This window comes from Microtus ochrogaster, chromosome 5 (assembly GCF_000317375.1).
Source record: "Microtus ochrogaster isolate Prairie Vole_2 chromosome 5, MicOch1.0, whole genome shotgun sequence".
NCBI classification, from domain to species: Eukaryota; Metazoa; Chordata; class Mammalia; order Rodentia; family Cricetidae; genus Microtus; species Microtus ochrogaster.
In genome coordinates, this window is record NC_022012.1 from 82,437,306 (window position 1) to 82,451,796 (window position 14,491).

The 14,491-nt window shown below is 38.0% G+C and overlaps 1 protein-coding gene across 1 annotated transcript in view; it reads left to right on the forward strand.

The window, feature by feature from the left end:
- Positions 1-14,491, forward strand: part of Smarcc1 (SWI/SNF related, matrix associated, actin dependent regulator of chromatin subfamily c member 1) — a 106,200-nt gene that overhangs the window by 42,810 nt on the left and 48,899 nt on the right. The window contains exons 15-19 of the mRNA XM_005348198.2: positions 115-186; positions 2,305-2,418; positions 3,867-4,020; positions 5,321-5,434; positions 13,561-13,620. Coding sequence (XP_005348255.1) covers positions 115-186; positions 2,305-2,418; positions 3,867-4,020; positions 5,321-5,434; positions 13,561-13,620 — 514 coding nt within the window. The remainder of the gene's footprint in view (positions 1-114; positions 187-2,304; positions 2,419-3,866; positions 4,021-5,320; positions 5,435-13,560; positions 13,621-14,491) is intronic.

Consider the following 14,491-nt stretch of genomic DNA (forward strand, 5'->3'; position numbering starts at 1 on the left):
ACTCAGTTTTTGGGTTTATTAGTTTCCCTTTGAAAATTGAGTAATGCATAGCTCAAATTTTAAGATTTAATTCTTGAAAAAAAAAAAAACCAATCTCAATCTCTTTTCTTTCAGTATTCATGTGATTGAACGGCGTGCTCTTCCTGAGTTTTTTAATGGGAAAAACAAATCCAAGACTCCAGAAATGTGAGCTTAGTGTTTATAGCACTTTAATGTTCATAGCATGGATTTGTGACTTTAGTTTTATGTAGATGAGTGTTTTGCCTACATGTGTATTTATGTGTATCGTCTAAGTGCAGTGACTATAATGGCCATAGAAGGCATTGGGTCTCCTGAAGCTGGAGTTAAAGAAGGCTTTCTTTAACTGAGCCTTCTTCCCATCCTTCCTGATTGTAAAGTCACAATTCTCACTCAGTTGTTACTGTTGTTTTCTTTTGTTTTTTGTTTTTGTACTTTGCAAATAGTGTGTATGCTACTCAGAAATTATTCATATCTTATTTCTGTACCATTATTACTTTAAAGGAACTTGTAGTTTTTCTTCTTTCTAAACTTCATATTATATGTATATCAGTTCTAGCATTTAAATATACATTTTTTTAAAAAGATTTATTTATTTATTATGTATGCAACATTCTGCCTTGATGTATGCCCGCACGCCAGAGGAGGGCGCCAGATCTCAGTACAGATGGTTGTGAGCCACAATGTGGTTGCTGGGAATTGAACTCATGACCTCTGGAAGAGCAGCCAGTGCTCTTAACCTCTGAGGCATCTCTCCAGCCCTAGCATTTAAATATTAAATCTAGTAAATGGTGTTTAATTGAGGTTTGTCATAGTAGCCTTTATAATTGTTTCTATGGTTGTTACATGCATTTACATATAATGGTCTGATGGAGTATAAAATCTTTATCCCCATAGTAAATTATTACTAATTACAAGCATGTTATATAGTTCCATCTAGCTGCATTTGAATTGGGTTAAATTTCCTAAAGCATTGCTTTTGCAATAGAATTGAAAGAAACTAAGGACCTGGAGAAATGGCTCAGAGGTCAAAAGCACTGACTGCTCTTCCAGAGGTCCTGAGTTCAATTCCCAGCAACCACAAAGTGGCTCACAACCATCTGTAATGAGATGTAGTTCCCTCTTCTGTCATGCAGGTGTACACGCAGGCAGATTATTATATATATAATAAATAAATACATTTAAAAAATAAAGCAGTTTGAAAATTTAAAAAGGAAACTGGAAGGAAGTTCCTTGTCAGAAAGCATTTTTGTCTTTCTTTTGACCCATTGGCATGTATTTCTGAAAATTTGTTTTGTTTGTTGGCTCTTTTTTGTTGTATTTGTTTGAGATCAGTCTCACTACATAGACCAGGCTAGACAGCCAGGGCTACACAAAGAAACCGTGTCTTAGGGGGACAAACAAACCTTGTTGGTAGATGTCACAATCCTTAACATTTTGAATTTTTAAAAAGCATTTGTGGCAGAAATACTGCAGTAGTATACTTTGGAATCTTCTGTGACATTTAGTCTCAGAAGTTTTTTCTTGATTTTGTTTGCTTTTATCTTGTCTTGAAGTTGATCTCTTTGGTTGGTTGTCTGGCTATGGCTTCCTGAATGGATGGCCCTGAGAAAGCATATTATTATGTCCAGAACCAAGTCCTCGGATGGAAAGTAAGGGTGGGTCACTATTGAGAGCACAGGCTGAGATGCCTTGAGTTCTGGTCTTCTCACTTTCCAGCCCTCAGTCCCAGGCTGCTTTTCAAATGCTCTGTGTTTCAGTTTCCTTAGGTGTGAAGTAATAGGAGAATCTGGGTATCAGGTGAAGAACTTCACAGACAGTGTGGAGAACACTGCTTACCAACCAATCTTGTTACAATGTACTACACATCTTATTGCTTCTGAATTTATTAGAATTATTAATATTTTATTTATTTATTTATTTATTTATTTATTTATTTATTTATTTATTTATTATGTATATAGTGTTTATTCTGTCTGCATGTATACTTGCAGGCCAGAAGAGGGTATCAGACCTCATTACAGATGGTTGTGAACCACCATGTGGTTGCTGGGAATTGAACTCAGGACCTTTAGAAGAGCAGGCAATGCTCTTAACCACTTAGCCATCTCTCCAGCCCTAGAATTACTAATATTTTAATACAATATCAGTGTTGTTTAACATTGCCATCATTTTTCTTTGTTCCTTTTGCCTATGGTTGTCAAAGATTTTGAGTTTTGGCTTTGGGAATCCTTTATTTTAAAGACACAAATCTACCTTATAAATTTTGTCTTTTTTTTTTTCTAGATATTTGGCATATCGAAATTTTATGATTGACACATACCGTCTAAACCCCCAAGAATATTTAACCAGTACTGCTTGTCGGAGAAACCTGACCGGAGATGTGTGTGCTGTGATGAGGTACATGTTTGGTGTTCTGTTCTCCAAGACTTCTGAGCTTCGTAGCTCTGTAGATCTACCTGATTCTGTATTTTTGTTACTTTCCTTCATGTGTCTCATATGTTCCCATTTGAGCTTGAAGTCTGGTGGGAGGGCTCAACTCTTGTGGAGCTGGAGCTACAGGCAGTTAGTAGTAGCCCGGTACGGATGCTGGGAGACAGATTTGGTTTTCTGAAAGAGCTTGACTGGCTCTTGCCCTAATCTGACCACATTACCTGAATACCTTCTTCATTGCACTCAAAAGTGCCTTTTTAATAGTTATTTTAGTAATTTGTTCCTGGACTGGCAGCCTCCAAATCATGACCTGAAGACTTATTAATTATGAATGTTTGGCCATAGCTTAAGCTTGTTCCTTTTTTTTTTTTGTTTATTGTTTAGCTTTATTTTTATTTTTTATGTGATTTTATTTGATGTGATTTTATTTGATGTGATTTTATTTGATGAAGGGTCTCCCTGGAACTGGAGTCACATATAGTTGTGAGCGCCATGTGCGTGGTGCGAGTTGAACCTGGGTCCTTTAGAAGAGCAGTCCCCCAGTCTTGTTTCTAGCTAGATTTTTTTTTTTTTAAATTAAATCAACCCAGTATCTTGAGTCTGTGCTGCCCTGAGGGTTATTTACCTCATCTGTGTGGTGTCCACCCCACTTTCTCGTTTCCTTTGTATCTGTTTGGCTCTCAGTTGGCTGGCAGGCTCCCGCTGTTGACCATTCAGCTTTTTAAATCAATCAGGTACCTTAGACTATGTAAAAGATGAACACACTTTACATAGTAAACAAATATTCTGTCTCACAACACTGTTGCATAGTTTATAGCTTTTGATTTGTAGTCAGATCATACAATGACAAGGGATTTGAGTGGGGAGTGTATATACCGTCCCAGGAAATTGGGATTGTCTTCTGAATTTGGTCAGAGAATGACTTTTTTTTTTTTTTTATGTCTGTATGAGGATGTCAGATCTTGGGGTTACAGACAGTTATTAGCTACCATGTGGGTGCTGGGAATTGAACCCGAGTCCTCTGGAAGAACAGTCAGTGCTCTTAACCACTGAGCCATCTCTCCAGTGCCAAGAATGACTTTTCTCATTTTGGCCTAAATAAGCATTTGTTAGTGTTTTTAATTTGTGAATAAAACTATTATTTGAGGGTGAACGCCTTCAATCTCAGAAAACAGCCATACAGAAGTTTGTGTATTCAAGGCCAGCCTGGTCTTTATAGTGAGAGGTGCCAGGGCTACATTGTAGTGCCAGCCTAAATATAAAACAAACATCCACAGTTACTCTCCCTCAAACAGCCAACATGCTTGGATGCAGAACATGTGTTTTTTATTCTAGTTTTTATCAAGTACATGATTATGGGATCACCAATAAGATTGCTTCATTAGATTGTAATGTACAGAACTTTCATCTTTCAGGGTTCATGCCTTCTTAGAGCAGTGGGGTCTTGTTAACTACCAAGTTGATCCTGAAAGTCGACCCATGGCAATGGGCCCTCCGCCTACTCCTCATTTCAATGTGTTGGCTGACACGCCTTCAGGGCTTGTTCCTTTGCATCTTCGGTCACCTCAGGTAAGTTAGGTTTTTCAACTCTTGAGGTCTACCTTTCATTCTTGATGTGATTGGAAGTTCTTATTCTGGTGATGGGGTTAATTCCCTTAGTGCTGTTTCTTAGCTCATAGTTTTGGAATTGTATATCTTGGTTTTCATTTCTCCAAATATAAAAGTTCAGAATGGTGTGAATATGTAATGTTCAAGGTAATATTGCTCCACCAATTCTGAGACATTATACTATGACATTACCAAAGTTTTTGTTACTCTTTAGCTCTTTATCCCTTTGCCACTAATGTCACTAGTAAATACGCAGACAGTAAACAAATTTGTCATTCAGTATGTGTCTTGGAAGCGTACATTTTAGAACCTTTATTAATAATTACTAAAGATTTCAGAAAAATATATACATTGTTTTTGGAAGACTAGTGAGTATATAAAATTAATAGTAGGATTTCATACTGTATTTCCTCTTCGTTGTGAGAGTGAGTATTCCATTTTATGAGGAAAATTTCCTCTTTTCTTTGACTTAAGGGAGCACCGAAAATACCTTTGGTTTTGGTTTTTTTCAAGACAGGGTTTCTCTGTAGCTTTGGAGCCTGTCCTGGAACTAGCTCTTGTAGACCAGGCTGGCCTCGAACTCACAAAGATCCTCCTGCCTCTGCCTTCCGAGTGCTGGGATTAAAGGCGTTTGTCGCCACCACCACCTGGCTGTTTTTTGTTTTTGAGACAGGGTTTCTAAGTAGCTATGGAGTCTTGGAACTCTGTAGACCAGTTGTGACCTTGAAGTCACAGAGATCTGACTACCTCTGCTTTCTGCTGGGATTAAAGGCGCGAGCCGCCACCACCTGGCAATACTTGTCTTTTTGATGGTGAGTTTATTACCAGTTTACTGTGGAGCTATATTTGTGGTGTTGTTGTTGTTATTTGTGGCTTGACCCAAAGTGGGTTTTTGTGTGTGTGTGTGTCTTATTTTTTGAGACAGGGCCTCACTTTGTAGCTCTGACTATCCTGGAACTGACTTTATACCAAAGTCACAGAGATCCACTTGCCTTTGCCTCCTGAATGATGGGATTAAAGGAGTGTATCACTGCCCTCAGCTAAGATATTTAGGAGCCAATGTTGACTGGAGAGATTGCTCAGTGTTTAAGAGCACTGACTGCTCTTCCTAAGGACCCGCATTCAGTTTTCACCATCCGTATGGTATCTCACAACTGTCTGTAACTCCAGTCATAAAACAAACCAAAAACACCCCAAAAACTTTTATTCCCTTAAATTTGAACAGATTAATACGGTCATTTACCATTTATCTGCCTCATAGGTCCCTGCTGCTCAGCAGATGTTAAACTTTCCCGAGAAGAACAAGGAAAAACCAATTGATTTGCAGAACTTTGGTCTTCGAACTGACATTTACTCCAAGAAAACACTGGCAAAGGTAAAGACTTTTATAAACCCATATGGACCCCCACTTGCATGTGTCTTTTTATAAATCTCTGATAGGAGCCAGCAAGGTTTCTACTGATGTCAAATGCATCGCAATAGTCACGTATATGATTAACAGAGGTTTAAAAATAATATGGATAGTATTTTAGTAGGATAATACAATTTGAAAAGTAAATTAGAATACACATTAATCTGGCTTTAGGGGGCTGGAGAGATGGCTCAGAGGTTAAGAGTGTTGCCTGCTCTTCCAAAGGTCCTGAGTTGAATTTCCAGCAAGCACATGGTGGCTCACAACCATCTGTAATGGGGTCTGGTGCCCTCTTCTGACCTGTAGGCATATACACAGACAAAATATTGTATACATAATAAATAAATAAATAAATATTTTTTAAAAAATCTGGCGTTAGCATTGTGAGCCTCTGAATTGATTTAACAGATTATTCTGATTAAAAAACAGGTTAGTGAGTTTAAAGCCCTGGTTACACACTGAGCCAATGAGAAAAACAATTGGACAGTGGTGGAGAAAGGACAAAGCAATACGAACAAAGTGCAGGAGACATGTTCTCAGCAGTCAAAAGAATTAATTTATCAGTGGAAGAGCAACAAAGTGAGGACTAGGTGTCTTAGGGTTTTTTTTGCTGTGAAGAGACCCTGTGAGAGTATGGGGACCAAGTACACTCAAATTCCAACATTAGGATTGATAGATTAACTGTGTAATGGTTAACACATTCAGAGGCTGTCAAGATAGCTTAGTGATTCCAGGAGTTGCAATCAAGCCTGACAGCCTCAATTCAGATCTCCAGCATACACATAACAGTTGCATTTTGCTTTGTGGGAGCCTAGGTAGTTTGGATGCTCACCTTACTAGACCTGGATGGAGGTGGGTGGTCCTTGGACTTCCCACAGGGCAGGGAACCCTGATTGCTCTTCGGGCTGACGAGGGTGGGGGACATGATTGGGGTAGGGGGAGGGAAATGGGAGGTGGCAGGGAGGAGGCAGAAATCTTTAATAAATTAATTAATTTAAGAAAAAGGAAATCTAAACCAAAAAAAAAAAAACCAGTTGCATTTGGTAGCACCTTCTTGCAGCAAGAAGGGAGGAGATAGAAGAACCCTTTTGAAGCTTATGGAGTATCTGGAGTAGGGAGCACAGAGGGATACAGTAAAACAAGATAGAAGCTAAGGGCCTACAAGCAAGGTTGTCCCTTGACCTCCACGTTTAGAACCTCAGAAATACACACATGTACACGCCTAACTCGAAAATAATACCCTTTTTAAACTATGATGAAAGCAAAATGAGGATAAATATATGGCTAAGAAATGAAATTGAATTTAAATGCATAATAAAACTTATGGCTTTAATCCCAACCTGGTTTACTGAGTGAGTTCCAGGACAGCCAGAGCTGTAGCAGGGAAACTGTCTCAAAAAAAGAAAAAAGAAAAATAACCTGAAACAAATCAGCTGATGGCTGATGCTTTAACATCAGACATAGAAATCAAAGGACAAATAACTTGTATTGTAAAGTAGTAAAAACTCACCTTGGAAATCTGCATTAAGTAATCAGTGGGGTAAAACAAAATGTAGATCTTTTAAAGTGTAGAACTTACCATTATAGCATCATGCAAAAAAGTATAGGAAATTCCTCAGGATGAAGAGCAGTGAGAACAGGTAGGCTTATCACGAGTCAAAAGTGGCTCCTGGCAGTACAGCATCCTAATCCACCTGCTTTTCTTAATTACCTAGAGCAGTGTGAGTTTTTACCTTCTTTAGTTCTTTCTTACCTTATGTTTCCCTAGATCTTTTGGCCATTTCTTCATTTTGAGATTCATATTTGGAGTGTTTCAGTTGCATATATATATGTCTTTATTCTGCACACTTTCATTATGCCTACAAAGGCTAGAAGAGGATATTGCATGCTCTGGAACTGAAGTTAGAAGATGGTTATGAGCTGTACCATGTGGGTGCTGGGCATAGAAGCTGAGTCCTTGTCAAGTGACCAGTGCTCTTACTATTGTTCTATCTCTGCAGCCATGTTTATTTTTATGTGTATGTAAGTGTTTGCCTGTATGTTTACATGCTTTGTTCGTGTGTTTGCTGTGTCATGTCAGATCAGGTCAAACTGGAGTTACAGGCACTTAAGAGCTGCCATATGGTGTTGGGGTAATAATCCAGGTCTTTAGAAGAGCAGCTGGTGCTCTTAACCCCTGAGCTATCTCTCCAGCCACTGCAATTATAATTTACCAAAACCTTTATAGCGCCGGGCGGTGGTGGCACACGCCTTTAATCCCAGCACTCGGGAGGCAGAGGCAGGCGGATCTCTGTGAGTTCGAGGCCAGCCTGGTCTACAAGAGCTAGTGCCAGGACAGGCTCCAAAGCTACAGAGAAACCCTGTCTCGAAAAACTAAAAAAAAACAAAAAAAACAAAAAAAACCCACAAAACACCTTTATAGCATATGTAATTGAATAAATTATACTTGAAAAGCCAATACATGAATCAGTACAGGATTTTTTTTTTTTTTGCTCCATGTGGTAATACACGCCATTGAGCTTTTAACATTGAAGACCACTACTATAAAAGTAATAACAGTGTTTAGATCCATTATGTGTGGATTTGAGTGACCACTTTCATATACAGCACAAAGAAATTCAGTAGACCTGGAAGTATACTCTGTGGAAGTTCCTACATTTTATATGAAATGCAAAAATATTAATTGAAAGTAGACTCATAAGTTGTAAATTAATGTTATAAGTCCCAACACAGCTATTTAAAGTATAACTGACTAGTAGGTTTTATATATATTATTATATATAGTTATATATAATATCCTCATATATTATCTCATATATACTATATATACATATAAAGGTGAATTTGATAAAAGGCTAGGTATAACGTAGTATGTTTGAAGTCTGTCAGAGCTCTAAAGCAAGAGAGTTTTTTAAAACAGAAGAAAAAATTCTTGTTCAAACAGAAGGATACAGTACAGGGAATAGTTTAAGAACACTGGAAATTAGCAAGGTGTTGAAAGAGGGGCGGCGGGGCTGCGTCCCCAGCACCCGGCCGCCCACATGGCTAGCTTAGCTCATGCCCCGAAATAATTACACGGAAACTGTATTCTTTTAAACACTGCTTGGCCCATTTCTATCTAGCCTCTTCTAGGCTAGCTCTCGCACCTGGACTAGCCCATTTCTAATAATCTGCTGTAGCCCTCAAGCTGGCTTACCAGGAATGATCTTAACCTGCGTCTGCGTGGAGTGGGAGAATCATGGCGACTTCCTGACTCAGCTTTTCTCTCCCAGCATTCTGTTCTGTTTACTCCTCCCACCTATGTTTTAACCTATGAGGGCCAAGCAGTTTCTTTATTGCTGAATCAATGAAATCAACAGATTGATATATGACACTCCCACATCAGCAAGGATGGTTGGTTGATTCTCTATTGACCCTAGAGATAATAACATGCATGCGTGCTCTCACTCTTTAGTCCACATGCTGGAAATTGAACTTAGGGCCTCTCAAATGCTAGGCAAGGACCCCTCTACTCAGTTCCAGCCACAGTATTTTTATTTGTTTTTTTCAAATTTTAATTATATAATTTTATTAATTTTAATATAATTTTAAATTTTTAATTATATATATAATCTTGCATGTATGTCTTGCACCATTTTCGTGCAGTACCCTCTGAATCCAGAAGATGGCATCAGATGCTCTGAAACTGGAGATTTACACCATATGGGTGCTGATTATGGAACCTGAGTGCTTTGAAAAAACAGCCAGTGATTATACCTGTTGAGTTATCTCTACATTCTTTTTTAAACATTTTTTTAAAGTTTAATCACTGGAAAAGCAAAAATGGTCAAATTGGGTTAAAAAAATGACAGCAATATTTTCTCTTTCAGAAACTGGAGTTTAGAACATAGACACAAGTAAAAGTAATACATGGAAGAAGATATACCTACATACACTGTAGAGCTGGAGCATTCTATTGATACTAGCATAAGTAGATGAAGTTACTTAAACACATCTGGTTTAATAAGCTGTAATTGAAGCTGGGCGGTGGGGGCACATTCCTTTAATCCCAGCACTCGGGAGGCAGAGGCAGGCGGATCTCTGTGAGTTCGAGCCCAGCCTGGTCTACAGAGCTAGTTCCAGGACAGGCTCCAAAGCTACAGAGAAACTCTGTCTCGATAAATCAAAACGAAAAAGAAAAGCTGTTAATTGAGAAGGCATGATATTTTCAGATTCCAAATCCATATATGTGCATATAGGCTATTTAAAAGCATAGAAATATGTAAACAAAAATTGAAAAAGTGAGAAATAGTCAAGACTAGGATGGACTTATTTCTATTCCTGTGCAGCAGGTAGTTTGAAGGATTCTTCAAAACATCACTCTAGGTCAAGATTCCACTGCTTAAGTTGTAGCAAATACCAAAGAAATGTATAATGCTCCTAAAGGCAAGCATAGATATCCAATTATTAATAGACATACAACTAGTGTTGTTGGTCATGAAACCAAAAATAAGAAACAATTGTAAAATCTTACATAGAACTGACAAAATGAAAATAACTTAAATGTTTATTAGTAATACATTTTTTGTTTGTTCAAGCACTGTAATAGTGTAAAAAGTAAAAGGAACATTCCACTTATTTTCATACAGATTACATGACTAGGACAAAATCCATCCCCCAAACTCATCATAATTGTTTAAGCTTGTTATCCTAGCACTTAGCACGATGATTACCTTGAGTTTGAGACTAATAAAGATTCATTCTCAAAAACAAAAAAAACCAAAAAACCCATAAACACTGCAGTTGGAGAGATGGCCCAGTGGTTAAGAGAACTTAACTGCACTTGTAAACATTCTTAGTTTAGTTCCCAGCACTTATTTTATAGTTAGCCATTCATGACTGTAGTTCTAGGAGGCCCAACACCTTGTTCTGGCCTCTTTGTTCATCAGGTTTCCATATGGTAAACAAATACACATATACATATAGATATATACACAAATGTTTGCTGTAATATCATTCAAGTATAATTAAGTCTTTACTGTGTGCATGTAACTCAGATACAGGATGAAGTTCTATCAGTTTTATCAATACAAGGAAACTATGGACCGGTAATTGTTTTTTTATTTGTATACACATTTTGTGTGTGCATGTGTTTGTGTGTTTAAAGGCAAAGCAAAGAGACCCAGAAATCTAAAGCAACTAAAAAAGTAAACAAGCAAGATGTACAGCCAATGAAACCTAATGTTCAAAGCATTGAAATGTATTGAATGCTTTTGTACTTTCTATCAGACCAATTAATTAAGACTTAAAGGAGGAATCCTTTGTAGTTTTTTTTTTTTTTTTTTTTTTAGTTTTTCAAGACAGGGTTTCTCTGTGTATCTCTGTCTGTCCTGGAACTCAATTTGTAGACCAGGCTGGCCTCAAACTCACAAAGATCCTGTGCCTCTTGAGTGATCGGTCTAAAGATGTGTGGCACTACTGCCTGATGTAGTTTCTGTTTTTGTTTTTAACTAGGTTCTCTCTATAGCCTTGTCTGTCTTGGAACTCTGTAGACAGTGCTGGCCTTGAACTCACAGAGATCTTCCTGTCACTGCTTTCTGAGCCTTGGTATTAAATGCCTGTGTCACCATGCCCACCTATTTTTTTTTTTTTGTAATAAAGTTTATTTTTTATTTTACTTTGTGTGAAGTTTTGTCTGTATGTTTGTCTGCATGTGTGTGTATACATACATACATACATACATACATATGTGTGTGTGTGTGTATATTATACACACACACACATACATATCATCTGTGTATCACTTGTTTGTCTATTGACAGTGCAATCCAGAAGAGGGTGTGGGGTTCCAAAAACTGTAGTTTGAGATTCTGTGAGCCGCCATGCTAGTGCTGGAACCTGAACTTGGGTCTTTGGAATAGCAGCCAGTGCTCGTTCCAAGCCTTCTCTTCAGCCCCCTTGCCATTTTTAGGTGAAGGTTTTTGTGTTTTGTTTGTTTTTCCATGTGCAGGAGTGTTTTGTCTGTATATGTATTATGTGTATAGGCTACACTTGAAGCCTAGTGTCCTTAGAGGTCAGAAGTGGCCATTATTATATCCCTTGACCTGTACTTAAAATTGTTTGTAACCGCCTGAGTGGTGGAACCTGAGCTTGTTTTCTCTCCTAGAGCATAAGTGCCCTTAAGCACTGAGCTTTATATCTTGCTCCCTTTCACAATTTTTTTTTTAACATGGGAAGTTTTTATCTGAAATCCTCAGATTTGTGCACGTCAGTAAATATAAAAGAAACAAACCATACAGAATTCTCCTGCAGCTTACATTTCTAAGCCCCTGAAGAGGCTTGTGAAAGCCCCTTGTCCTTAAAATAGGAAATAGGTCTTGATGTAAGCAGTGCAGATGCAGTGAATTCTTGTACGTGGAAGAAATGGAGAGATGGTTGTTGGCCTGCTCATCAGTGCTGTCCGTGTCTAAGTTGTATAGTTGTCCCCAGATTTTTCTGTGTTTGGTTCCTTCTGTGGTCAGATGAAATGTTAATGGTTTTGTTTCTCAAACTGATTGATACCTCTGATTCGGGTTTATTAAGAAGTTCCTTTGTCTTAAAATACTTCTAAGTGCATTTTAGCAATATATTGTGAGTGCATATTTTCATTAAACTTGCTTTTATAGTCAGATTTACCTCAATGAGACGACACTTGCCTACCATGTCCTATTGTCTGGGCTAATTTCTATGTACCACAAAACTAGAAAAAAACTAACTTTTAGGAATTCTGGATACTTAGGTTAAAAACTGAATTTTGGGATTTTTGTGTTTAGTTTTGTTTTTGTTTTGCAAATGTTCGATACTCATTATGATTTAAACTGAACGTTGTAGAGGCCTAGTAAAGCATAATTAAATCTTTACTGTGTGCGTGTAACTGAGATACAGAATGAAATTCTAGCATTTACATTGGTAAGCTTTAGCAACACAACCATGGAATGGTAATTTTTCTATTTATACATAACAGGTTTTCAAAGAGTAGCGAAGTTAAAAGTAGGAAAATTTGTAGTATTATAGCATTTGTCTTTGGAGTTCATACATTTAAAAGTAGAGAATATTATCAACTAGTCCATGTAGCCTGTCCCAAATAAATCTATGATTGGAACATTTCCTGCAAATCAAGGATTATCTTGTCATAGCTTAGATGGCTTATAACCTATAGGGTACCTATATCTTAAAACCATCTTCCTCATGGAAAGGATTGTCGAGAAAGTGGTCATGTGAGCTTAGGGAACCACTTGGAGACTTTTCAGAGATATAGATTGGGGATAATGTGGAATTGTTAGGGTTGGAATTAAGAAGCCAAACTTTGGGGGTCGAAGATGACCCAGTAGCTGAGGATACTTACTGGTCTTGCAAAGGACCTTGGTTGGGTCCTACCACTCACAGGGAACTTACTACCTTATATAAGACCAGTTGCAGGGATCTGCTGCCCTCTCTGGCCTTTGTGTGTACTGTTTGCACATGGTGTACACATGTGGGCCAAACACTCGCATCGCTAAAGTTAAAGTAAATTATTAAAAAATAATCTAGTGTTGTATATATGTGGTGCATTTTGTCTTAGAATTTTAGGGAAAGATCTTTTTTCAAGTTTAACTAAATATTTACCTTAATATTTTCCTCACTGTATTTATTTATGTGTGTATGTGTGTGCACACTCATGGTTGTGTGGAGGTCAGAGAACAAGTTTTGGAAGACACTGTTCTCTTTCCATCATGTGGGTTCTGGAGAATCAGACTCCGGCTTCCTGCCCTAACAGTGACAGCCTTTACCCTGTCATCCTTCTGCCTGGCTCTTAGATTATTTTTGTATAATTATAGTTGATTTTTCTTATTTATAAATTTTCAGATTGTATATCTTCCAAAGTTGAAATAGCATGGAAGTAGTTCCTGTGACTGATGAAAACAAGGATCTGTTAAAGCATGTCGGGCCTTCTGCTGAAGGTTTTGAATGTTTAGTTATTGGGGACTCATCTTGGTGGATTGAATAAAGCCCTGCTGTGAGCTTGACAACGTCTGCTGAGCCCCGCACTGTGCATCTGTGATGAGTAAATGATCTCTACTTTTTGTCTTTAGAGCAAAGGTGCTAGTGCTGGAAGGGAGTGGACCGAGCAGGAGACTCTCCTTCTCCTGGAGGTAAGCTAACAGTGACATAGCCCTGCAACTGATGCATGCAAGTTTCTACTTCCTCGCTTTTCTTCATTGTCTCAGGAGAATTCTAAAAGATAACTTTTTTAGTGTTTTTGTTACTATTTTTAGTTATTCTAGTCTGTCCTTTGGATGTCAATGTTAAGCATGTGCCTTTTCAGTACCACGTTTTAAAATCAGAACTCTTGACCAGCCGCGCCGGTCATGCATGGTGATTGGACAGGAGTGTGTAATCAATACTCCCAAGGAATACAGCTTTTTGCAGTGCTGTTTTGGAATCTTTGTGCCATGAGGAAAAATTTAATTGTACTATAACTGAAAACAGCAACAGTTACTTCTGCACACTGGTGTTCTTTGGTTTTCGTTCGTTAAGTTTAGTGGATAGGACTGGAGAGATGGCTCAACCATTAAAAACTAGATTCACAACCAAATATATGAGATTAGTGGGTATTACAGAGTGACGTAGAAGTTCTGAGCTACTGTTTACTCTGAACATACTGAACCAAACTGGTTTACCCTTAAACAATAGTACATTTTCTTTGCTGCAGGTGAGATCTAGACTGTGTTTATGTTGATTTTTTTTTTTTAACCTAAGAAGAAGTAAACCTCAGCAACATTGTTTAACATTAACACTGTCCGTAAATGCAGTTTGTTTAGCACAATCACTAGCTTAAAAGTTCCTTTTCCGTGGGCTGGCAAGATGGCTCAGCGGTTAAGAGCACTGACTGCTCTTTCAGAGGTCCTGAGTTCAATTCCCAGCAACCACATGGTGGCTCACAGCCATCTGTAATGAGATCTGGTGCCCTCTTCTGGTGTGCAGGTGTACATGGAAAAAATGTTGTATATATAATAAATAAAT